Source organism: Lepidochelys kempii, chromosome 11 (assembly GCF_965140265.1).
Source record: "Lepidochelys kempii isolate rLepKem1 chromosome 11, rLepKem1.hap2, whole genome shotgun sequence".
Lineage (NCBI taxonomy): Eukaryota > Metazoa > Chordata > Testudines > Cheloniidae > Lepidochelys > Lepidochelys kempii.
The window spans coordinates 45,280,581-45,308,128 of record NC_133266.1 but is presented as its reverse complement, the minus strand read 5'-3'; the positions used below and the strand labels follow the sequence as shown (position 1 = coordinate 45,308,128).

The window sequence follows — 27,548 nt, the reverse complement described above, 5'->3', positions numbered from 1 at the left end:
CCTGAGGATAAGTTCAGCGTAGAACTCTAGGAAAGTGCCCTTTGTCACCCAGAAATTCTTCCTCAACTGCAGGTCATCCCAGGACTACATCCCTATCCATTTCCACCAGTCAATGCTGCTTTCATGAGTCCAGAAATGGCACTCAGTCAAGTGAAGCTGCTCCAGGCAAAGTTTTTCTACAATTAGCTGCTTGATTTCTTCCTCCTCCTTTAATGAAATTAGGTTGACAGTGCAGTGGCTGGCTTCCAAAAGGACCCAGGTATGTGATCGCATATACATGTGCAGCTGCCTCTGTGTATTAACGAGTGCCTGGACCATGGCACAAAGCAGAATTCCCTCCAGGCTGGCTGACAGCAGTTTTGTAGTTGGCCCTGCTTGCAAAATACAAATGAATTATAAGATCACAGGAGAGGAATCATGAGAATTTGCTACTGTGACCCCCAAGTCCCAGAATTCTGGGAGCTTACAGTAGGTATCTTACAGTACACCACCACCAAAAAGAAAAATAATAATAATCCTAGAATGCACAGAGCCCAATAGTGGGACAAAACACCATGGGATCCCAGCCAAGAATGCTTAGTGCATATTCCAAAAGAAGTCAGTTCCAGGTATACACTCTGATTCAGTGGGAAGTAGGTAAAAGCAGCCATATGGATGCAATTATCTTGAAATCGTTATTCTGCAACTATTAGTGCACCCAGACCTAATCCACCGAAACAAAACAAAAAAACCATGTAGACAAACTCTCAGAAATAGCTAAGCCCTTTAAACTGAAAATTTCCTAAAAATTCAGCCGAGCCAGGCACTCATCAGAATTGCAGTCTAAATGTTTAAAGTTAATGGAAGGTGTTGGGCAACCTTAATTGTAGGCAGTGCTATGCACTCCAGCTCTGCCTATAATATTGATTCTGCAGGGCTATGTACCTTATACATCAAAACCAGCTCTACCTTTTTTTGCATAGTCTGTATATGATCCCCCAAGTAAAACATTTTACAGCTGACTAGGTACTCTAGGGAGCTGCTAATCTTATTCTGAAGCATCAAGTATTAGTAATTGCCAGAGGCAAAACTGGATTTATTGGTATCATCATGGCTAGATGGATAACTATCCTCTATGAAAAATCCTGTGTTCCTATGGAAGTGTTATCTTCCCAGCCTGTGGCTATAGAGTGATCGCTTGGAACAAATCCCCTTTTTTAACCAAGATACTGTAAAAAGAGAAACTGCTAAATAAGAGGCCACAGCCTTTACTATGAAAATCATGAAATATCGTCTAACACTTGAGAGGCATGATGCTATTCAATTCTGCTTTGGCTGCTGCTTTGTCTATATCACCAGGATCTGTCCAGCAAAAGAACATACCTTAAAAAGTAATGTTATTTCAATTCTCAGTATCTGTGATAAATTCTCAGTGGCTACAACTGAAGTTTCAAAACAAATTTAGCCAAGTCGGTTGGAAATGTATCTTATCACAAAGTTCACTTTCCAAGAAGAAGGGTCCTTCTCTAAATCCTCCTTCAAAGCTTGGAAGTACCAGGAGTTAGTACTCCTAGCTGTGATGCTTTCATCAACTACGTGGTCATCCCAGCTTTATCCAGCTATTTCAATAACTTACAAGTAGGGAGAGGAGTGCAAAACAGAAGAATCTCTGCAAAATACTTTGCTATCTTAGGTTGGGTAAGGAAGGGGGAAATACTTTGAATGAATTTGATTTAAAACCGTACTACAGAATCTCCCCAAGACCTCGGGGGTGGGGGAGAATGAAAATTTGGTAAAACTTAACACAGATTTCTAGTTGCCCTAAACATTAAAGGACAATTATCTTTCACTTACAGGGTGCCAAGTTGAATCCAGCCCAGTTTGGGAACATCTGGAAAATCTTTACTACCTGGTTTAGGGTGACCAGATAACAAGTGTGAAAAAATGGTACAGGAGAGGGGGTAATAGGCTACAAGAGGTGCCTATGTCAGACAAAGCCCCTAATATTGGGATGATCCTGATAATATTGGAATGATCCCAATAATATCAGGACATCGGGTCATTTTAATCTGATTGTTGACCTGCTTTCTCATGCCCAGCTGTGGTCCAAGGTTGATGCAGACTAGCTGGCAGAGTCAAGTCCTTGCAATACGGTTCTAACTATGGACCTGACAGGTGTCAGTCAGGCACTTTACATAACATTCATGCACAATTATAGAACAATAAATACTCTGGAAAATGAACTAGTAGAAACTTTGTGACAAAGTATCTTTTTTTAGACTTATACATATGCATTTTTAAGTACTGGTTCTCATAGCCTAACGGCAAATCTGAAGCCTAATATTTTGCTCTCCCTGTGTGTGCTGAACTCCCATTAGTGTCAAGTGGAGTTCTACACATCTAAGGAGAGCAGCCTATTGAACTCTCATTGACGCTAATGGAAGTTTGGGAGACTTAGGGAGAGCAGCATATTGGAGTCAAGCTCTGCTGTGAAGATGTGAGAGTAGATTTTTACCATTAATACTGCCTGTGTTTTTCAAAGGATAAGTATAAAGCACAGAAGTCTCCCTGATCTGGTTTTTGAAAGAGAAACTAAGCAAATGTAAAGATCACAATATATTGCCCCAAAGAACTAAAAATGCAGCACCTTCGTTCTGCCTCTAATTGGAATGTGATGGTCTGATAAGCATAATCATAACATATTTTTCTTTATCAGTATTTTCAATATGTAAAAATGTACCTTGTTTTACATTTAAAGAGCTGACCTTCCTTTCAGAAACAGCAGCATCTTATTTTGCTGATAATCTCCTTCATTAATGAAAATCAGAGGCAGATTGGGCTATTTTGTGCATAATTAATTTTCTCGGCGAGAAGATTTAGGAATGTAATTTTTCTCAATTGTGCCAATCATGCATATATGAGACAAACAAATAAATTAAACTTAAGCTATTCATGGTCCCTGGGTAAAAGTTTGCGTCAAGGGCAGAGATAAGAGCTACGTCAGATTTGTGGGACAGCATAGCACACCCTCATCTGAAGTCCATGCAGACACACAGAAAATCATGAAATGATCCTTCTTTTTAAAGGAAAAACATTAACCACCGGTAGTTTTTGGTTCTTGTGTCATTAAGAAGGTAGGACTAACAGCCCTGTCACCCCTTGGTTCTGGATTTCATTTACTAGCAATTTAATTGATGTAAAAATAGGGAGAGTAGTGCAGTCATTTAAAGGTTCTGTTGTGGGATCTTTACCTGAATGAATGTTTTCTCCTGCTGATCTTTACATAGTGGGCTGGGCTAATAGCTGTATGTTCTTTTTTACTGAAAGATGTTCAGCATGCAAGACTGGGGGAGCGATTTCACCATTACTGTCCTCACGATACAGTTTGGGGCCATAGCTGTGTTTGGAAGCTGATTTCAAATATAGGCACAGGGGTTTCCATTTTTAGTATCAGGCAGAGTACAAGCTGAGCAAACCCTGAATGTCAGCATGCACAAGTACAACTGGGAATCTCCAACGGTGACTAATGCACCAGAACTGCTTGGATTTATGGAAGAACTGTCTAAACAATCTGTGTGCTCCTGATAGGCTCTTTTCTGATTTTCCGAAAGCTGTCTCCCCTATGCTCTCTGCTGCTGCTGCCCACTAGAGTGAAGGAAAAACACTGAGTTTCAACATTGGCAGGTTGGAGACAAACCTAGACATTTTCACCTCATTCATAAGCAATTAAAAATGTGCATAAAATTCCTGAGTGGACCTTCATATGTCTTCAGATGTGCTCCCTGCGCCTTCTGTAAATGGTTTTCATAAAAATGAAAAATTGATTACTTTTTACCCTGAGTGCAGGAATATATAGACCTGAACATAATTAAATTATTAAAATCTGTTTAGTCAGATTTGTTTAAAATGATCCTTTGTGAGCTACCTGGGGTGAAATCTTGGCCCGATTGAAGTTAATAGGAGTTTTCTGATTGACTTAATTGGGGCCAGGATTTCTCTCTCTCTCTCTCTCTCTCTCTCTCTCTCTCTCTCTCTCTCACACACACACACACACACACACACACACACACACACACACACACACACACACACACACACACACACACACACACACACACTGGTGTATTTATAATTGTCTCATCTCCTGTGATGTCATTTGTTCTTCTACTGGTGGTTTAGTCCCCCTTACTGTGACTGCAACATGGATCTATGCAATACTAACTCCAGATCTCAGTCCTTTGCATAGGAAGGGTTTGAATCCAAACCAAACTCTGAGACCTTTTCAGAGTAACCCCAGAGCTCTGCATACACGCATAGATCTTCTTGAGAATTATCATATTCTTGTAAGAGCAGCACCATGAGACTAGGTAGGCTACTTGAGTCAATATTTATAAAATTTACACAAAAGTTTGGAAATGTTCACTTCAGAATGTCAAAGGCTCTTCTCATTAGCTGATAGTTAACTTCTGAATTTAGAATATCAAACTGTGCACTAAAATGTGCAACATTTTGTTGGTCAGAAAAACACATTGAACTTTTGCCTGCAGAGTCAAATGAAGATTCCACACACTGTTCAGGAAACAACAGGACCTTTACAATATATATAACTTGAATTACTTTTAGCAACTAGTGTGTTGATCAGATTTTAGGTTTTGATTGCTGCAATCTTTTTATGGTCCTTCGCAACAGTTATGTGACAAGCCACTAGCAGCCACAGTGCACTGCAGCATTGAGGTTTAGTGTCTCTGCCATCCAAACAAAAGAAACCCCACAAACGTGGAATGAAATTCCTTAACAATATTACTTTTCTGAAGTGCTGCAGAGTAACAAAGAAGAATGGTGACATCAAATAATTTCGTCTTAAAATTAAGCATCTTTTTAAAAAAAATCCCTTTTGTTGATAAAATCCGAGCAGAACCCCTTTATGCTTCTGCCCTGTCCCGTCTTTGTTTTTTCTTATTTAAATTCTGATTAAATGTCACTACTGCATGTCTGTACCATACATTTGCATTAAACATGTGATTTGGCAACAACAGACTTCCTCCCACCTCCACTGAAGTGAATGGCAAAGCTCCCATGGACTCAAATCAGAGCAGGATCAGAGCAAGTGTCTTCCTTTGGCACCTGTACCAAAAATCAATTTACATTTATATGGAAAAAATAGCTACTGTTGGTTTGCAGCTGCAAAGCCGAACAGCCAGACAATTATTAGATACCCCGTCCAAATTCAGAGGGGAAGGCTGGTCCCAAGGTAAAGGTGATAGCTTAGGAATTAGACCTGGGGTAAATTCCCTGCTTCATCAGACATGTGTGACCTCGGAAAGTCACTTAAACTCTCTGTGCCTCAGTTCCTTGAGTATAATGACAGATTCCCAAGAAGTGCACTAAATTGTAGGAGATCATACTCATGCATACGCAAACGTTTCATGCAAGAACACCCCTTTCATGGATCCATCACTGATGAAAATGAAGCTTGTATTCTAGACCAATTTTTATTTTTTGCATATCATCATCTGACTGGGATCAGTAGTAATAATACACAGGACTTTTCATCTTCAAACATTAACTAATAAACCCTGCCAACACTCCTGTGAGAGACAGCAAGACAGGTTGTCTTCCCGTTAGAGAAGGGGAAATACAGGCAGACTTGGGGATGACAGAAGAGTCAGTATCAGAACCAGGAGTGAAGCTCAGAACTTCTTAGCTAAGAGCTCTAGGTCTTGTGTGTCCCTCTGCTGGATTCCTTATTCTATTTGAAATCAAACAGGTAGGACCCACCTGAAAATAGTTTTTCTTTTCATTTTAACAAGTCAGCTCTTTATGTTATAGGAGAGAGAGGATGTTTTGCAGAAGTGGAATAATGGAACAAAATCAATCACATTTATTTATTTACGGTCAGTATTGGCAAAATTGTCCTGTTGCAAAACTCCAATGAAGTGAAAATCAGTACTGTTCTAGTTCACTGGCTTTCAAATTGTCTGATGCCATGAACCCCTTCTCTAATTGTTGAAAACATCATGGACCCCCAGTGCATTTACACTTGTATCAGGGAAAGTCCAGGCACCGTGTGATCTTCCTAAAAGCCCTTTTTGGACACAGTTTGACAACGCCTGTTCTAGCTGGCACTATTTTAGGGCTTATCTACATGGGGAAATTGTCTGGCAGAACTGTACCGCTATAATTACATCGCTACAGTTATACTGGTATAACTACAGTGGTATTATTCTAACAGTATATTTTTGTTGGTGTCCCAGCGTATAAAGCTCATATTGTTCAACAAAAGCACTCTTTCATGTTTTTCTTCAGACAGTTACAGAAAACTAGCTAATCTCCTCCCTGTTCACATATTTTCTATTTGTCTCCAATCTTTATCTTCACTACAGGGTTAACTCAGGTGATTGGTACCTAAGTCTGAACAGCTGGATTAGCCTAGCCCAGGTGTGAGCAGCCACATGGCAAAGCCTTACCTGATATTATATCCTTACTAGTGCTGTGCTCATCTGTGTCACTAAGACTTCTGGGGGCATGTCCCATGGTTCTTTACCCTGTAGCAAACTGAGCCACTCTGTGATGCTTTCCCAGTGACTCGTGGGAGCATTTGTCTGTCCTGGGCACAAGGAGGGAATTGTGGGGAGGTACTTGGAGGACTGTCTACACTTGAGTGGTTTGGTCTGTGTCCTCATTGCAAAGTGGGCAGATTTCCATCCCAAGTGAAAGCCCCATTTGGATTTTAGCCTATGGCCCCAGCCAAGCCAGCTATCCTGGGTTTAAAGCACCACTAAACTTGGATGAGATGTTTTTGTGGGTGGATGGGTGAAGGTTAGGGATAACGCTCATGGAAGTGCTTAAGATAACTCTGCAATGACCATATTTTAACTTATAACAGTTTCCAGGTACCGACAGGAATGCCTTTAATTCTTACTTTCATGGGTAATTTACAGCAAATATTGTGGTCAATAGCATGCTGTAAGGCAGTCATGCACTCAGGGTTTAAAAAAAATTAGTGGTTTTGTTTATCAGGCAATCAACATGCCCTGTAGCTTGTGCACAAAAAATAAAAGCTTACCAAAAAGAAATTTCTGAAAAAGTAGAATTCTGTGGGCTTCTGTCTTAAAAAACACCAAAGATAGCTCTTGCATAAGAGTTGATCTTACACTGCTAATATCACTCATTGACATCTGCAGTACTTAAACCCCAACTGCTTATACTCTTCATAATTAAAATAGACATTGCCAAGTGGCTAAGGGGTGAGCTTCTTACTGTAACAGAGGTAAAGGTTTTATTACTCCTCTGCTCAAGTCTATAGAAGCATGAGTTTGTTTTGGCAAACAGCCAGTATTTTCCATAGAAAAGAAAATTGCCTCAATTGACAGGGAAATTCTTCTTTCCCCTGTAGCATACACTTTCAATTTCATTTCCATAGATGCGAAGTACATGTTTTGTACGTCTTATTCCAGTATAAATGTTTTCATAATTTTGCATTGGGAAGTGTTTGTTTGGGGGGATAAGGAAAGGAAAGGCTTCATGGTTCAAAATTTTGGTCTGATCCCTACGTTTTAAATTTGATTTGATTCGATCAGATATGTCAACGTTACTCCAAGACTCCATTGGGCTTCCACTCATCTCTTCGTTCTACATAATCAACTTTCCTCCTTATAGGTCTGTCTTCATCAAAGGGTGACTTGTACAACTCTAACCCCATTTTTGGGAGGACAAACTAACCAGTGTCATGCTGTATTCCAGAGATGGGCCTGGTCCAAATGCCTCTAATGCTGATCAAAGTGTCAATCTGAACTTTGTGACTTGGGTCCACCTCTACCACAAACCTTGCACTGAGAATGAGAGCTTGTGAAAGCTCATCCTCCCTTGAAATTGAAAATATCATGTGCGTTCCCAAATGTGAATGGCTTTTGTGACAGTCATTCTCACTTTACACTGCCTTGGTTTTTGTTCAAATAATTAAAAGAGAATTATTTTATGAATTGTATTTTTTTGAAGCAGTGCACATACAAAACTCCCATGTGCTTTTGTTTGTAACTTGTATCACCAGCATAGTGTTCAAAAAAACGAGGACCCCTGTATGTCAATAAATAAATAAATAACTTAGAGGCACTTTAGAAAACGGTTTTGAGACTCTGCCATCAAATTAAAATTTAATTACATTAATAATCTGTTTACTTTCCTAGCTCCATTGAATTCCTTAGGTAATTTGCCCACTGTATTATTTCAGATGTGTTGAAAGCATTTTTTGTTATAAAAGTTCTTTTGGTTTTTAGAAAAATACAGAATAAAATAAAATTTTAAAAAGGCCTCTGCCGAAGCAGATCTCAGGAAATTCTTAGAGACATGCTCTCAAGTCTACATTCTTCCTATTGTACAAAGGAGTTTTAAATGTGATAGATAGAATATGGTGGTGGCTTTGCAAGACTTGGAAAAGATTGGAGCAAGTCTCGTAGGTACTAACTGATTCCCAGTACTATTTTAAAATGCAAAGCTTCACTCAGGGATCTTTCCCATGTGTTGTTTACAAGGAATGTATAAAGTACCTACTGTGAATCCAGAAGAAGTAGATGCAAGTCATTCTGGGCAATTTATGAGATACATTAACTACTGCATTTGTTTGCTGAATATTCTTGTTACAGTCAATCCAGCAAGCTGTAATTATTTTTTGGAATACAAAAGATTACTCTATAATGCAGTACAGTAGCTTCATTGAATTATTGAAGTTATAGTTAGAAAAGATCTATCAGGTCATCTAGTCATTGCTTTTTATGCGTCATTGTAAATATGCTCAAATTTATAGTCACCTGCTATACATGAAAGCATTTTTCCTAGGAAAAATGTATGATTTCTTTACCATTTTAGACTATGTATGTCTTTTTCCACATGTTACTACTACCTGATTTTTCTTTTCCTTCAGTCTCACCCACTGTACGGATTGATAAATCATTTGACATACTTTATGGAAAACAAGTCTTGTTTTGTTACATATATTCCCATATATGTGCACTTTGACCCATGATCTATTTCATATAGGTATATGAACTTCTGAATTAAAACATGAAAACACAGTGCTATGTATCTAAAATTGGGGCTTGTTTGAAAGACTAAATTGGTTCACTTAATACACCTAAAAGGTTGGACAATTATTTCTCAACCTTTAAAACTCTTCTCAACTCTTGGAAATCTCATTTTTGTTTTTTATCTAGGTAACATCTTGGTACAGGAAAGATATCAGTGATTATCTACATAAGCAAAATCTAGGCTCATCTTTAACAGAAAACGAAGAGCTACTTCATGAGCACAAGGAAATGGAATTCAAAGCTAAGGTAAGAAATATGAAAATATTAAACGAAAAAACTAACATTTATATTTTTATATATATATATACACACACACACACACAGAATATATGTGTACAGTCTATATGTTTGTGTATATGAGAAAGAAAAGTTTTATTTTAAATACAGCTAGTATTACACACACAATGTTCTTGGTACCGTTTTTCTCACCATAGCTTTTTCCTATATTCATGATAATATAAAGTAATTGTACATTTTGTTTATCTACCACCCTTCAATATAGTTGCCAAATAAATAGATGAGTCATTTAGAAATAAAAACAACATTGCAAGGGCTTGAGGGAAGTAGTTAAACAATTTGGGAGAGTTTTGATAATGGTAAACATAGGTGGCCAGTCACTATTACTGTAACGCTTTGTCACTGAAATCTGCAGATCACTTGGCAACAAAGTGGGTATAACGTAGGTTTCAACAGGAATTTGTAGCAATATGTCTGAAATAACATGATGGGACAATTTTATTCCTCTGCTGCATAAATGATGAGGGTAGGGTTAAAGATTATGTTGATATGAAAAAGAAATGTGTAGAAATGTAAAGAAAGAGCGCATAAATATTAGAACTCTCTTGCAGTTACTTAATTTTGATATAAATGTAATAGTTCTCTAAAGTGTTGGTACAATATAGTGAAAATTGCTCGGTGTGCCATTTTAGACTGGTTGCATTCAGAGAACTTGTCTCACGGGGCAGGCCTGTTTTGTGCTCAAGACCTTTGTTCATATAAAAATGTAAGTTTTTGAAAGGTGACTGAACTTAGGATCATAGAATATTAGGGTTGAAAGAGACCTCGGGAGGTCATCTAGTCCAATCCCCTGCTCAAAGCAGGACCAATACCAATTAAATCATCCTAGCCAGGGCGTTGTGAAGCTGGGCCTTAAAAACCTCTAAGAATGGAGATTCCACCACCTCCCTAGGTAACCCATTCCAATGCTTCACCACCCTGCTAGTGAAATAGTGTTTCCTAATAGACTATTTAGACTGTTCAGTGGTAACAGATGACAGAACAAGGAGTAATGGTCTCAAGTTGCAGTGGGGGAGGTTTAGGTTGGAAATTAGGAAAAACTTTTTCACTGGGAGGGTGGTGAAACACCGGAATGAGTTACCTAGGGAGGTGGTGGAATCTCCTTCCTTAGAGGTTTTTAAGGTCAGGCTTGACAAAGCCCTGGCTGGGATGATTTAGTTAGGGATTGGTCCTGCTTTGAGCAGGGGGTTGGACTAGATGACCTCCTGAGGTCCCTTCCAACCCTGATATTCTATTATTCTAATATCCAACCTAGACCTCCCACAATTCAACTTGAGACCACTTCTTCTTGTTCTGTCATCTGCCACCACTGAGAACAGCTGATCTCCATCCTCTTTGGAACCCCCCTTCACATAGATGAAGGCTGCTATCAAATCTCCCCTCACTCTTCTCTTCTGCAGACTAAATAACCCCATTTCCCTCAGCCTCTCCTCATAAGTCATGTGCCCCAGCCCCCTAATAATTTTTGTTGTCCTCCGCTAGACTCTCTCCAATTTGTCCTCATCCTTTTTGTAGTGGGGGGACCAAAACTGGACGCAATACTCCAGGTGTGGCCTCACCAGTGCTGAATAGAGGGGAATAATCACTTCCCTCCATCTGCTGGCAATGCTCCTACTAATACAGCCCAATATGCTGTCGGCATTGGCAGCGAGGGCACACTGCTGACTCATATCCAGCTTTCTCATCCACTGTAATCCCCAGGTCCTTTTCTGCAGAACTGCTGCTTAGCCAGTCGGTCCCCAGCCTGTAGTGGTGCATAGGATACTTCCTTCCTAAGTGCAGGACTCCGCACTTGTCTTTGTTGAACCTCATCAGATTTCTTTTGGCCCAATCCTCCAATTTGTCTAGGTCCCTCTGGACCCTATCCCTGCCCTCCAGTGTATCTACCTCTCGCCCCAGCTTAGTGTCATTTGCAAATTTGCTGAGGGTGCAGTCCATTAATAAAGATGTTGAACAAAACCAGTTCCAGGACCAACCCCTGGGGCACTCCCCTTGATACTGGCTGCCAACTAGACATAGTCGTTGATCAGTTCCCACTGAGCCCGACAATCTAGCCAGCTTTCTATCCACCTTATAGTTCATTCATCCAATCCATGCTTCTTTAATTTGCTGGCAAGAATCCTGTGGGAGACCGTATCAAAAGCTTTGCTAAAGTCAAGATATATCACATCCACCACTTTCCCCGTATCCACAGAGCCAGTTATCTCATCATAGAAGGCAATCAGGTTGGTCAGGCATGACTTGCCCTTGGTGAATCCATGTTGACTGTTCCTGATCACCTTCCTCTCCTCCAAGTGCTTCAAAATGGATTCCTTGAGGACATGCTCCATGATTTTGCTGGGGACTGAAGTGAGGCTGACTGGTCTGTAGTTCCCCAGATTCTCTTTCTTCCCTTTTAAAAATATGGGTACTATATTTGCTTTTTTCCAATTGTCCAGGACCTCCCCCAATCGCCATGAGTTTTCAGAGATAATGGCCAATGGCTCTGCAATCACATCAGCCAACTCTCTCAGAACCCTTGGGTGCATTAGATCTGGACCCATGGACGTGTGCACGTCCAGCTTTTCTAAATAGTCCTTAACCTGTTCTTTCACCACTTACGGATGCTCACCTCCTCCCTATACTGTGTGTCCCAGTGCAGCAGTCTGGGAGCTGACCTTGTCTGTGAAGACCGAGGCAAAAAAAGCATTGAGTACTTCAGCTTTTTTCACATCATGTGTCACTAGTTTGTCTCCCCCATTCAGTAAGGGTCCCGACACTTTTCCTGACCACCTCCTTGTTGCTAACATACCTGTAGAAACCCTTCTTGTTACCCTTCACATCCCTTGCTAGCTGCAACTCCAATTGTGACTTGGCCTTCCCCTGCATGCTCTAGCAATATTTTTATACTCCTCCCTAGTCATCTGTTCAAATTTCCACTTCTTGTAAGCTTCCTTTTTGAGTTTAAGCTCACAGAAGATTTCACTGTTAAGCCAAGCTGGTTGCCTGACATATTTGCTATTCTTTCTGCACATCGGGATGGTTTGTTCCTGCACCCTCAGTAAGGCTTCTTTAAAATACAGCCAGCTCTTCTGGACTCCTTTCCCCCTCATATTAGCCTCCCAGGGGATCCTGCCCATCAGTTCCCTAAGGGAATCAAAGTCTGCTTTTCTGAAGTCCAGGGTCCATATTTTGCTACTCTCCTTTTTTCCTTTTGTGAGGATCCTGAACCATTTCATGGTCACTGCTGCCTAGGTTGCCACCCACTTCTACTTCCCCTACCAATTCTTCCCTGTTTGTAAGCAGCAGGTCAATAGGAGCATGGCCCCTAGTTGGTTCCTCCAGCACTTGTACCAGGAAATTGTCCTCAACACTCTCCAAAAACTTTCTGGATTCTCTGTGCACTGCTATATTGCTCTCCCAGCAGATGTCAGGGTGATTGAAGACTGACCAGGTTTCTGAATGGCTGGAGTTATATCTTCTTTAAGCTTGATGGGTAATAGACCATCAATTTGTTTCCATAATTTATAGTTAACTGCTTCAGTGCTACCAGGTAAGCAGGGAAAAATGCACTCCTAATGCCATCCCAAGTGCCTCATATATCCTATTTGAAGTCACAGGTTTTTTGTCTCGAAAACGTTGGTTCTTAATGGCATATCACCACATTCTGCTGCAGGATGCACAGTGCTGTGAATACTAGGAGTGATGGGGTTAAACAATAATGATTGAGTCACAAGGCCTTTCCAAAGGAATATTATAACCTGCTGGGAGAAGTTGATGGTTTGGAGTGCCATCAAGGCTCACTAAACCCAGCTAGTCATTAATGCATTGAAGTTGTTATTGCAATTTACTATATCAGTTGAAGAAATACCATAACCCATGTTTTAAAAAATAATAAAGTATGAATTTTCAGTCTGTACAGCAGTGAACCCTGATCCATGGCTGGGGCCTCAAGGAACTATCACAATAAAATTTTATTTATTGCTAATCTAAATAACGGTTCCCCTATATATTAGCTAATCAGGTTGTTTGAATCATCCCACAGTATCTCATTCTTCATATAATGTTGTTTTAGAGTGCCAATTAGCATTGGAAGCTTTCCGTACAGTCATAACTTGGTGCAGCTTACCTTTATCCTTCTGTTGTTATTGTTAGCAGCATGTTCTCGCTCAGGGAAATCAAGTTCACTGAGTAGATCTTGTGGAATATATGCCATGCTTCTGATGTGAAATGTAGACACAGAAGCTAGCTTAAGCTGCACACAACAAATGTACTGCAGAAAGATGAGCTACAGATCTGTGTATCTCTTACATTTTCATTGTACTAAGCTGATAATATTACAAGCAGTGGGAAAGAGAAATTTGACACTTTGCTACATTTTATTTCCAGCTTGAGTATTCAAATGAGTGTTTCTGTAAAATTTGCTAGAATGGTAGAGGCTCATAGTAAATGTCATCACTAGACATACTGGTGTTTTGCCTTGATGGCAGAAGCACACTGAAACATAAGCTGATACCAAGTTCAGAGGTGCTCCCTGTTCAGACTAAGTAATATCAGCAAAAAGATATTCAGTAGACCAATTTCTTCTACAACACCTCCCTGTTGGTGACTCCACAGTGGAACATGTCCTTGCATATGTAAGTCCCCAGTCCCTAGTCTTCTGTGAAACCTTCCATCTTATATAAGGTTATCATCTCTTGTCTCCAAACTGCAGTGATGTCCCTTTAGTGATGTAGCAGCCTCATTTCTGTATCTCAGGATCCACTAGTCACACCATAACTCAGTTTGATGAAAGCTAGCTCCAATGGACTTCTCAAAAACAATTTTCGTTCGTTCTCTCTCTCTCTGTCAGGAAAGTCTCTGAAATGTGCTCCTGCCCTCCCCTTTCATCTCTCCCACGTATATATGAATCTGTATAGGGTGACCCTGCATCCCGTTTTGGCCGGGACAGTCCCTTTTTTAAGCCCTGTTCCAGCCATCACGACTTTTTTGGCAAAAGAGGGCATTTGTCCCATTTGCTCTTGCCAACCAATCAAGTTGGCAAGAGCAAATGGGACAAATACCCACTTTTGGAGAAGAAAAAAAAAGTGTGGTGTGGTGTGGAGGAATGTGCAGGGGGGAAAGTGGAGATGTCAGCCCCATGTAGTGGGGAGGCTGGGTTGAAGGAGGGGCAGGCAGGGTTCCAGCGACAGCCTCAAGTGGAGGGCTGGCAGGGTTCAAGTGACCAGTGACAGTCGGGGAGGGGGCGGGACGGGGAAATATGGTCACCCTAAATATGAGCCTTTTTACCACCTTTTAAACCCTTATTTAAATGTCCCCAAAGAGCTATTGCCTCAACCTTGAATTGCAGGATTTTGAATCTGCAATATTTTGCAGCTTTTAGGACAGCCTCCAAAATCTGATGCTCTCCCCAGATGAGATCACCACATTTTAAATTTCTGCACTGTATATGCAATCCTGTTCTGATTACGTTTGTTACTGGAGAAAGCTTTCTTCATGCTAAATCACATTTTGGTGGTCATTACATTGTAACAGCTCCAGATGTACGTCTGATCATCATTTCTGGTATAGTTCACAGCAAATGCTGTGCTAGGTTCCATCATCATTACAGTTCGGGCTCTCCTGCCTGGTTTGCCAGCTGTTACACTCGCAGATTCAGGGGATTGCCCCATCAAGTATCCTTTATTAGTACTTTTACAAATTTAAAATATGTATGTTTATAAAACCTCTCTATGAAAGTGTTACAGGAAGCTCAAATCTCTGCAGAAAAACATGCCTTACTTCCCGGAACTTAGCTAGAAGCAAAATTACATATATTCATAGATTTTTAGACCAGAAAGGATCATTCTGATCCTCTAGTCTGCTGACATGCTGCATAGTACATATGTCATAAATATAAAGGGAAGGGTAAACCCCTTTAAAATCCCTCCTGGCCAGAAGAAAAATCCTCTCACCTGTAAAGGGTTAAGAAGCTAAAGGTAACCTCGCTGGCACCTGACCAAAATGACCAATGAGGAGACAAGATACTTTCAAAAGCTGGGAGGAGGGAGAGAAACAAAGGATCTGTGTCTGTCGGTTCGCTGCTTTTGCCGGGGATAGAACAGGAATGGAGTCTTAGAACTTTTAGTAAGTAATCTAGCCAGCTATGCGTTAGATTATGATTTCTTTAAATGGCTGGGAAAAGAACTGTGCTGAATAGAATGACTATTTCTGTCTGTGTGTCTTTTTTGTAACTTAAGGTTTTGCCTAGAGGGATTCTCTATGTTTTGAATCTAATTACCCTGTAAGATATCTACCATCCTGATTTTACAGGGGTGATTCCTTTACTTCTATCTACTTCTATTTCTATTAAAAGTCTTCTTGTAAGAAAACTGAATGCTTTTTCATTGTTCTCAGATCCAAGGGTTTGGGTCTGTGGTCACCTATGCAAATTGGTGAGGATTTTTACCAAACCTTTCCCAGGAAGTGGGGTGCAAGGGTTGGGAGGATTTTGGGGGGAAAGACGTGTCCAAACTACGTTTCCCAGTAAACCCAGTTAGAGTTTGGTGGTGGCAGTGGTTATTCCAAGGACAAAGGATAAAATTAATTTGTACCTTGGGGAAGTTTTAACCTAAGCTGGTAAAAGTAAGCTTAGGAGGTTTTCATGCAAGTCCCCACATCTGTACCCTAGAGTTCAGAGTGGGGGAGGAACCTTGACAACATACTAAAGAATTTCACCAAGTAATTCCTGCATCAGTCCCTTATCTCGTGGTTGAGCTACAGTTTATTTCTCAAAAAGATACCCAATCTTGATTTTAAAACGTCAAGCAATGGAGAGTCCATCATATCTTTGAGTTATTTTAATGGCTAATTACCATCAGCGTTCCCCTTACATTTTTTTGCCCTATTTCTTGTCTGAGTTTGTTCAGCTTCATCTTCCAGCCCATTAGATCTTGGTAATGCCTTTTTCTGCTAGACTGAGGAGCCCTCGACTGTCAGAAATTTCCCAATGTGTGTCTTATACACCATGATCAAGATCCCTTTTACCCTGATGTTTGATAAGCTAGATAGACTTAGGAAACTCATTTGCTTTTTAAGGCAGCTTTTCCTTATTTCAAATAATTCTTGCCTCTCTTTTCTGAACCCTTTCCAATTTTTCAACATCCTTTTCAAAGTGTGAATTCCAGAATTGGACACTTTATTCCATTAATGGTCTCACCAGTGCATAGACGTAAATAATATCCATTATGACCCCTAAGTCCAGAGTCACTGCTTCACTGGATGCAGTCCTCCACCTTCTAAATGTGATCTACATTCTTTGTTCCTAGATGTATGAACTTGCAATTGGCTATACTGAAATACATGTTATTCAAATGAGTTCAGCTTGTGCAGAGATCCATATCAGTCTCTAATTGACCTGTCATCATTTACCAGTCCACTAATTTTTGTATCGTCTGTGAACTTGATCAAGCAATTTTTTTGCATTTCCTTCCAAATCATTGATATAGATATTGAATAGCATTGAGCCAAAAAATAGAGTAGTGGAAAAATAGAACACTAGAATTTCACACTGCTTTCTGTAGAACAAATATTTTTCTCTAAAGGAATTAAGTCTACATTCACAATGAAAGAATATGAATGTATATCAACACTTTCAAGTGCTACAACTATCCAGCCTAATACACTTTTGAGAGGATGACAGTATCCCTGAGGAGAACTATTTTGGAGCACAGCCTGCTACAAGATGCTCAGAGAGATTAGTTTGCTTTTTTGAATGGCAGAATTGAACCTTGTATTGTTGTAAATTCCAGCTGGGAGCACGTGCTTAAAAACTATATTAAAAATGTGCTATCTTTGCTGGGCACCTTGTATTTTGAAGTTACCTGGGTTGTTTTCAAACTGATAAAATTATTGCTACGTGCAATTCTTTTCCTAGTCTCTGACCAGTCTGTTGCTTGAACTGAACATTTATTATGTATCATGACTGCATTACCAGTGATACGTAATGAAATTGTAAAACACCCATAGAAAGTATTGCTTTCGTAAATCAAGCTCACATTGTCTGGGATGATAACATCTAATTTAAACAAAAAGATGATTTCTGAAGCTGAAAATTCTCAAAGCAGAAATTATTTAAGTCTCCAAATAGTAAAACAACTATATTAATTTTTCAAAATTCTTCTACTTTCTTTTAATGAACAGATTGTTTTATGTGTCTGATTCTTTAATGTTCTACACAGTTAAAAGCTGGCACCAGTTTTTGCAGCACATAAACTGGAAGCAGTCTCATTACTAATAGGAAAAAAAATAAAATTGAATTTTTCTGGAATCATTATAACTATAGTTAGAATTACTTCCCCCTCTGGAACTCTCTTTAGTGTCCAACTTGTGTTCTAATTAAAAAATGGTCAATGTTCTGCATTAACTTCAGAATGTAGTTTCTATCACCTCAGAAGTCAGTGTATGAACTGTCATAAATGCCAGTTCCTGTCAGATAATATGGGGAAGGTGCGGGAAGATCCTTTCAGTTCATATTGGAGAAATACTGTAAGGGGGACGTTGCATCAGACCCAGAAGTGTACTTTCTGTAGCTTTGTGGTTAACTGGAGAATGTCTGAATAGTCCTTTAAAAGGCACCAATAACTTAGACTGTCTTAGTTACCGTCCTGGAAAAAATCATAGCATTCCATCAACTCAAGAATAAAATGTGCTCACTGCATCCTTCCATACAGCAGGTCTTTGTCCAGCTAGCTGGAAGAAAAGGGGCATTGCCCCTTTAAAGGGTCCCCTACAGTGGGTGGGGAAGAGAGAGTTATGCATGGGCTATCTAATAAGTATTTGCAGGATTGGGCTCTTTACAAGTATGTGATGTTGTGTGGGCCTACAGAGAAGATAATGGTACTTATTGAAAATACATACATCAGTACTTCTCCTTTGGCTCTAGTGGTAGAGACCTTAGTTCTTGGAAGGGTTTTCAGTCCCTCAGCTCCCCAGCTATGCAAGCATGATTTATACGTAGTAGTACTATGCGTAGGCCCATCCTGGAGCACTGCAAGAGTGGTGTAGAGTTCATTTGCTCTTAAAAAAACTCTCTGACGCACCTTAGCACAGTTGTATTTAGATTATATTTACAGGCCCAAAGAGGTTGACAAGACTCTGTCACTGTCTGTGACAAACCAGGGTACAATCCAGACTAATGAGTAGCTGGGTCACCCTTGCCCTGTATCCTGGGCTGCCCTTTAGAATGCTCTGCTGCTGTAGCCTCCAGCCTGGGCTACTCACAGGCAGCCACCAGCATGTAAGTCACTCCCAGCTATGTCTCTCTGTGTGTTGCAGCCTATCAGCCATGCTCTGGCTCTTACCAGCTTTGGTTATACTGCAGGATGATCACCAATATTACCAACACACCCCAGAAACATATGTCTTGTACTGCCCAGCCCTCTCCTAGACTGTACAAATATACTGAGGCCATTATTCCTTTAAGGGAATAACATGCACACAACTTGTTATACCAAATGGAGTTACTCAGACACTTCAGCGTGAACACACTGGATTAGATAAAGCAATAAATGAAGTTTATTAACGGCAAAGAGAGAGATTTTAAGTGAGTACAAGTAATGAGCCATAAAAGTAAAAAAATGGTTACAAGAAAAATAAAGGTAAAATGGTTACTAGTGCCTAACTTCAACAAACTACATTAAATTCAAAGCAAAAAGCTTTCTCACCACATGCTTTCAACAGACTTACACTGACCAAACTCTTTAGGTCAGGACACCTTCCACAGAGCATCCAACAGCTGCTGCCTTTGTTTCCTCAGGTGCAGTGAATGTAATGGGCAGGGAAAGGGAGAGAGAGGGGTGCCTGGGAGTGTTTGTCTCTCCTTTTTAGTTTCAGTCCTCCCTCTTGAAAAGCATTTCCAGCTAAGATCCAGGGAACCAAGAGTCCATGTGGAAGGATATTCCCTGCTGAATTTTTTAACCTGTTTGAACTTTCTTTGCTTTCCCTTCTTGCTTGATGATTCTGTTCACTGCTTAAATGCAAATTAAGGCAAGCACACCGTCCTTTGTTTAGGACAGACCTATTTGCCAACTTCTGTTTGGGCAGGACCAGAGGTGCAAGTAAAATCCATGTCTTACCAGTAGGTGCGGGAGCCACCAGCTAAGGGAGGGGCACATGACCTTCTCACGTGACTCCTCACCCCCAAGCCCGGGGCTCCCACACTCTCCCTGTCCCCTCCCCAAATCCATCCCATGTTACCTGGAGGGGCGGGGGGGCTCTGTCCTCCTCCTGCTGTGACTAAGACACAGCTGGGGGGGGGGCAGGCCGGGAGCAGTACAGCTGCCAGAGGAGCTGCTGTGGTACACAGATGGAGACGCAGAGAGGTGGTTTTATTATGCTGACAGGAGAACATCTTCGCCAGACACGCTGCATCGGTACAGCTGCAGCTCTGTACGTATAGACATGGCATTAGGGATTTTTATATTTTCCTTCAGTTGAAGCAGTAGGTGTATCTACTTACTTCGGGCAATTACGTGAGATGGTTTTGAAAACCCACAGCATTTTGTGAAGAAAAAGTTTGAGGCTTTTATCTTAAAAATAACAAAATAATTTCACGTTCTTGTCTATCAGCTCTAATCCTCTTAAAAGAACAAAATCAATCAAGGGATCCAGAAGGAGCTCAATTTCCTTTCCAAATGGAAGAGTGAAAGCTACAGTTTAAAAGGCTACTACTGTGAGAAGAAAAATGAGAATAATGGCATGACCTGTGGAGACACACTGTGCACAGGTGTATACAGTGCCATGTGTCTTTAATGGGTCAGAGATATTCACATATCTCTGTCAAACTGAAAAGTCAAGATAATGGCAAGCTTTGTGTTCTTTCTGGTGGTGACAAGTAACAGAAATATTTTATTGCCAAGTGACAGACTTTTATAGCGTTAACACTTAGAAGGCTGAAGAACAGACAGAACTGACCAGGATTTTCTCCACTGAGTTTCCATGCCCTTGATAAACTTTTCCTTATAAAAAAGAAAATGATAAAATTGCATACTAAAAATAGTATATAAATGCTTCAGAAACTCACTGTAGGGACTGTAAAGAAAACGCAGTGAATTTTTAGTTGAGATCTGTACTGCTGCCTGTAGTGACTCAAGACCATGAGTACCAACCTCAGGGCAGACTGTTAGGAACCAGGGCACAAACGCCAAATGAGTTGTGAGTGCTATACTTAGATTTCACCAACCAAATATCAAGTGTAAACTCCTCAGGCACTATAAGAGCCTTAACATGGAGTCACAGACAGTCTCTTGGGTACTCTGATCTATCTCACCACCCAGGTGAGTGTGTCTTTGTGATAGATGATCCCTTACACCAAGAATCACAGCAGTCTTCAGGTTACTTCAAGTCCCAAAGGACCAGGCAGTTACCCCCAGTCAGTTGTACTTTAAACCTCACACCAAGGACAATGCTTGTAGCCAATCCTATCATAAACTATTTAAAGGAAACCAGAGAGTTATTTACAAGGTTAAAGCAGGTAAACATAGATACATACATGAATCACAGTCTTAAGTTTTGAAAGATAATATATGCTTCTATAGCAAGCTATATGTGTCCTTTAGGGCTAACCCAGGCTCAGCTGCTGGGGATCTCTTGCTTATACCTAGAAACACTTTGCCTCCCAGAGTCCAGCCCAAGAGAGATAATTAGTTCTTTATTGTTTTATTTCCCCTCCTATCATGTGCTCTGAGCTGCAAGCTCAGCTGATAGGAGAAGTACACTTGCATGACTCATCTTCATTGGGAAGAATGCAAAATAACAAAAGTCTTTTGTCCTCTTGTTGACAGTACATAGGGAAATTCCAGTTGCAACATTCCACAACAGTCTGTCTGGTATCAGTGGACCTTTTCTTTTGGGACAGGCATAACACCTGGATCACTTGATGATTACCTAGATTCATAGATATTAAGGTCAGAAGGGACCATTATGATCATCTAGTCTGACCTCCTGCACAATGCAGGCCACAGAATCTCTCCCACCCATTCCTGCGATAAACCTCTCACCTATGTCTGAGCTATTGAAGTCCTCAAATCATGGTTTAAAGACTTCAAGGAGCAGAGAATCCTCCATCAAGTGACCCGTGCCCCATGCTACAGAGGAAGGCGAAAAACTTCCAGGGCCTTTTCCAATCTGCCCTGGAGGAAAATTCCTTCCCGACCCCAAATATGGTGATCAGCTGAACCCTGACCATATGGGCAAGATTCACCAGCCAGATACCCAGGAAAGAATTCTTTGTAGTAACTCAGATCCCACCTCATCTAACATTACCTGTTCTGTTCATTCCCTCCGGGGCACCTGGCATTGGCCACTGTCGGAAGACAGGATACTGGGCTAGATGGACCTTTGGTCTGACCCAGTATGGTCATTCTTATGTTCTTCTATTGAAGATCCTCCCTTCACTTTAAATAATGTCTCTCTTGTGTCCGGTGATTTACACACAATCAGAGGCTCACAATACAACTGCTCAAATATTACCTTACAATGTGGGATACATGTGTTGTTATAAGTGAGATTAATGCATACAGCAACTCACAAGCCTTCAGGAAAATCTAAGCACTAAACTCATTTTTATAATTCTAATATATATTTTAACAATACTAACACAGATAAGAGCTAGACTGATTCCAGCCATATATTTGTCAATTTGTCATATATATTGTTCAGTTGAGAGATGGAGACCTTGGCATGAGCTGGAACCTGATCATCACAAAATCATATAGGCTATCAAATGGATCTAGCTACATTTAATGTCTTTAGAAAGTGTCCAGGGATGTAATATGTATGGAATTCTTTTAAAATGTTTAACTATTGCAATAAATTGCCATTTTCAGTTTGACTGAAAGGTTAAAGCATAAACTGTTTTAGGTGTAAAAGAGGCACATGTTTAATGTGGTTCTTCAAATAAATCAACTGTTGCCTAAAAATCATCTAGAAGGTGAATATTGGGCAACCAACAATGAAGGCAAAGGTATGAATGTTATTCTAGCGAAAGCCAGCTACAGTGCAGTCATTTCACTGTAAGTGGAGTCATTTCCTTATAATCACAGCCTCACTAGCTGGAGTTGTAACTTACTCATCACAATGCACTGAAACAATTTAGAACATTCATTGCAGCTCTCTGTAAGTAGAGTTTATCATATCTGAGCTAATCATAAGCAGAGTCCGTGCTATTGCATTAGGAAAATATCATTTGTTCTTGCAAAAGTAATATTTTATTTTTATTTTGAGATCTAACTATTTCTTCCATTACAAAATCAGCAAAAACATCTGCTGCTGAACTTTCTTGGCACTTTACCCTTACTAATGCCACTAGGGCAGGCCCTGTTAACGGATGCTAGCTTCATAGGAATGTATTTCATTGTTGTTTTCTAAATTAATTCACACTATCTATTCCGATATCAGTATGTTGAAATATAAATGAAAGGTCATGTAGGATCTCATCATAAAATGCAGTCAGTACCTGCAGTTGATGGGAGCTGGTGGAATTGAGTATCTCACAGGAGTGGCCCTATGAAGCAAATCCTGCAGCATTTATTCATACAAGTAGACCCATTAGAGTGCAATATATGTAAGGGTCTGTGCCCTCTATCTGCACAGGGACTGTGCCTTCTGTTTTGTAAAACAAAAACAATTCCTTTCAATAAAAAAGGAAATGTACAAAGAACAATAGAATGTAGGCAGTCTTGAAATTCTCATTTTTGCCAAGCTTTTTTTTGCCAAGCATTTTTGCCAAGATTTTTTCCCCTTCCAAATCCCTTGTAACTCTGTAGCCATTTAAATGTGTGGTCTTTTTTTGAATCCCACTAAACTCTTGGTCTCAATAATATCGTGTGGCAGTGAGAACAACAAGCTAATTGTCCAAGTAAAAATATTCCATTTATCATTGAATGTCACCTTGTTCTTGTTTTATAAGAAAGTGTAAATAGGAGAACCCAATTTGCTTCCTCTCTACCATTGATTATTTTATATATACTTGTTGTGCCCCCTCATATTAGTCCCTTCTGTAAACGAAACTATCACAATCTTTTCATTCTCTCTTTATCTGGATTTTCCCTCCATATTTTTCTAATTATTTTTGTTACCCATCTCTGAACCCCCTCTGCTTTTATTGAGATAGGGTGAGCAGAACAAAATATAGTATTCGAAGAGAGAGGATACAGTGACATGATAAAATTTCATTCATATTTTCCATCCTATTCTTTATGCCTCTGAACATTTTGTTTGCATCTTTGGCTGCAGCTGCATATTGAGCATTATTGAGCTGTCCACAATGACGCCCAGGTCTGTTTCCCAAGTTGTTCCAGTGAATTTAGAATCCAGTAAGGTGTATGAGTAGTTCAGATACTCCTTTCAGTGTGAATTACCTTGCATTTATCAACACCGATCTATCTTAAGTAGGCTTGACGTTTTATAAACAAGTAAGAAGAGGTCTGGATATGTCAGGGGATTGGAGGAAGCCTTTCACTTAGTTGCTGGTCCAAATCCAGCCCAAGTCAGTAGTGAGTGAAAGTTACTACCTTCATCACTATTCGATGGCCTATGTAAAATTAGCTGCTGATCTCTTTGAACAAGTTTCTATCACAAAGCCATTGCCACAACAATGGACAGTCTCAGAAAAGAGGTCAAGGAATGAATGGAAGTACGCAGGCTAAACTCCTCATCCCTGTACCTTAAGGACAAGTTTAAGGCAGTGGAATGGGATAGTGTGAAGAAGCTTACGCTAGGGCTGCTTATATTATAACTGTTCTGTAAATTATCAGATTATTTCTGACAGCCTATCAACACAGCATCTTTCACTAACACTTATTTCACTAAAAAATAAAATACAGATTAGAAAGAGAGCCAAATTCCCAGCATTTTTTGAGCACCCTTGGAAAAAACGGAGCCAAATGCCATTATTGTGCCATGTGTATACACCACAGCATTTTCTGAAAAACCCATTTTCCTTTGTCATATCTCACTTTAGAATATTTGTCAGTCTACACAAACGTCTTCTTTCTTTCTTTCTTTCTTTCTTTCTTTCTTTCTTTCTTTCTTTCTTTCTTTCTTTCTTTCTTTCTTTCTTTCTTTCTTTCTTTCTTTCTTTCTTTCTTTCTTTCTTTCTTTCTTTCTCCTTGTAGTGGGAGAAACTGCAACAGAAAAACTCTCTTTTCTTGTTTCAAAATGTATTTAATTCATTCGCAGAAAAAGTAGCAGAAAGATGCTAATTAAGGCAGGAGGGTTTGCAGCATAATAATAGATATTGATTTTGTTTTGAATAACACAATAGGTTTCTAATGTCAAATGTTGACAGGAACAACAGTAGATGAAATAAATGTTTTTATTGATTTTTTTTAATAGATTGTCCATTCAAAAACAAACAAAAACAAACCACAAAACATTAGTACTGAAACAGGAAGTACTATTGAAATCAAGAATGGTGGGACATTTTTTTCCTTTACCCTTTTAAAATAAGATATTGCTTTCAATTTACATTGCATATGAAAACCAAAATGCCCCTTTTAAAATTAAAAATGTCAGTTAGGATTAAGATGGAAATGAGGGAATATACTATAGGTAGAAAAATTCAAGTGAAGAACTTGTCTAAATGAGAAAGTTGAATAAGTTTAAACCCTGTGGGGGCACTTCTATAATGCTTTAAATCTGGTGTATATCGTGCATCAGTAACTTCACAGCACAAGCTAGGCCAATGTAATCATTTTAAAATAGATATAAGATGTTGATATGGGTTTGCACTGGATTAACTAAATTGTTTTTTAAACTGATTTACATTTCAAGGCAATCCAAGTAACTACATAGATTTCAAAGCACTTAGAGTCAAGCTTTAAATAGAAAGCTGGTTTAGCCCTAAACTATAGTCGATCTGGCAGCCCGCTGTTATTAAATCAGTGGAACTTCTGCATGTAGGCAGTGTCCACACAAACTTGCATTGGTCCAACAGTTTTGATACATCTGCATTCACCAATGAAAAATGTTTAGTCAGAACCCAGTTCTAGTGTTCTGATACTATAGTAATGAGTGCTATAGATATGTCTGTAAACAAACAAGCATCTATTCCTGGCTCTGCTATGGACTTTCTGTGCATCTTTGGGAAAGGCACTTAACAACTCTGTGCCTCAGAATAAGATTTCCTGTCTGTGAAATGGGGAGAGTGCTTACTTCACTCTGCAAAGTGCTTTGAGATCTATGGATGAAAAGTGCTTGTAACAGGATGGTCTGCCCCTTTGACGGCCTGGAGCCTGCCAGCCCTGTTTACTTCTCAGGAAGAGCTGGAGAAGAGCTCAATGTGATTATAAAACCCAGAAAGTGGCCCAGTTCATACAGGAGTGGCAGGGGAGAGATGGGCTTTGGCAGCAGGCCCTGCAGCAGGGGGATTGAAAGGAAGGTTGTGCCATGGGATCGGTAACCCACGATGGGTGGAGGAGCTTCTTTGTTTGGATGTTTTGCCTAAGTTTTATGTTTAAAGAATAAAACTGGCATGTGTGTTTGTGGAGTTGGAATGAGGCAATAGTTGACGGAGGCCATTGGAGAGGAACCTGTGATGTGTCCCTTCCAGGCCATGATAAATGGGGTAGCATCCTGACTCAAATGATCATTCATCACAGAGCTCTCAGCAAAAATAGTTAATATACACCCTACCATGTGGCACTGAAGCACGAACACCGAGCATTATGGCAACATTTCAGTTTGTCTTTGGCGGGATGAGGCCCCCAAATAGCCTGCAATGGCAGTGTGGTCTGAACTGGCCCTTAGCAGCGATTAGAAGTGTTCATTATCAAAACAAGTCAGGTTTCTGTGTGGTTGGGACTGCTTTTTATTTTATCCAGACCAATTTGCCCAGTGGGCATGCTGTAGGTAGTCTATACTTCTTTTGCTTGTGGGACCATCCTCTGGCACTTTTGCCACTAGACTCGTATTCATTAAAGCAGTCATTTTGCTCAGAAATCATTGGAGAGAAATTCTGTTTTAGTTGGCTATAACCTTCACTCATATAAAATTAAATCAGTATATTTGCCAATAACTGTAATATGTTACTATGCAACAGTTTCCTTTGGATCATTTTAGATACATGGAGTTAATTAAATCAGTACTTTTCCTTCTAGGAATGGAATTCCACTGTGGAAAAATTAAAAGCAGAAGCACTCAAGATTCTGTTTTCAGATGACTACGCAGAAAAGGAACATCTGAAGCTTTCAAATCAGAAAATAAATCTGTTGCAAGAAGAGTTGTGCCATCGTATGGAAGAAAGGAAAACCTTGTTACAAGAGGCCAATGACTTCTTTAATGCTGCTAACATGGTTAGTTAGAGGCCAAGTCTATAATTATAATCTGATCATATGACTGCTACTTTGTTCTTGAAGTCTGGTATGCAAGGGAGTGTGCAAATTAATGGACACAATAATGGAATAGCTGATATGGGACTCAATTAAGAATTAAAGGAGGAAAATATAATTAGTGCCAATCATCATGGGTTTATAGAAAATAGATCTTGACAAACTGACTTGATTTTTTTTAATGAGATTTGGTTGATGAAGGTAATGTTGTTGTAATATACAGAGATATCTGTAGAGAATTTGACTTGGTACCACATGACATTCTGATTAAGAAACTAGAATGGTGGAAAATCAGGATGGCACAGATTGAATTGATTAAAGACTGGCTAACTGATAAGTCTCAAAATGTAATTGTAAGTGGGGAATCACCACTGAAAAGGTATGTTCCACAGGGATCAAGTTTTGGCCCTGCTGTATTTAATACTTTTATCAATAAACTGGGAGAAAATATTAAATCACTACTGATAAAGTTTGCAGATTACACAAAGATTGGGAGAGAGGTAAATAATGAAAAGGACAGGTCATGGATACAGAGTGATTCGGGTTGCTTGGTAAGCTGGGTGCAAGCAGACAAATATATGTTTTATTATGGCCAAATGTAAAGTCACACATTTAGGAACAAAGAATACCGGCCATATTTACAGGATGGGGGAATCCATCTTGGGAACCAGGACCACCAGGTTCTTGTATAGCGCACTGCATCAGTAGATCTCAAAGCACTTCACAGTCTTGAATGTATATCTGTACAGCATCCTGTGAGACAGGGAAGTAATTTGTCTCCATTTTACAGAGGCGAACTAAGACAAAGAGAGGCTAAGTGACTTGCCAAGGTTAGTCACAC

At 39.8% G+C, this 27,548-nt stretch overlaps 1 protein-coding gene across 1 annotated transcript in view; it reads left to right on the top strand.

Annotated features, from left to right (window-relative positions):
* TTN (titin) overlaps positions 1-27,548 on the top strand; it is a 468,699-nt gene that overhangs the window by 44,264 nt on the left and 396,887 nt on the right. Inside the window, exons 6-7 of the mRNA XM_073306908.1 lie at positions 9,189-9,308; positions 26,477-26,671. Coding sequence (XP_073163009.1) covers positions 9,189-9,308; positions 26,477-26,671 — 315 coding nt within the window. The remainder of the gene's footprint in view (positions 1-9,188; positions 9,309-26,476; positions 26,672-27,548) is intronic.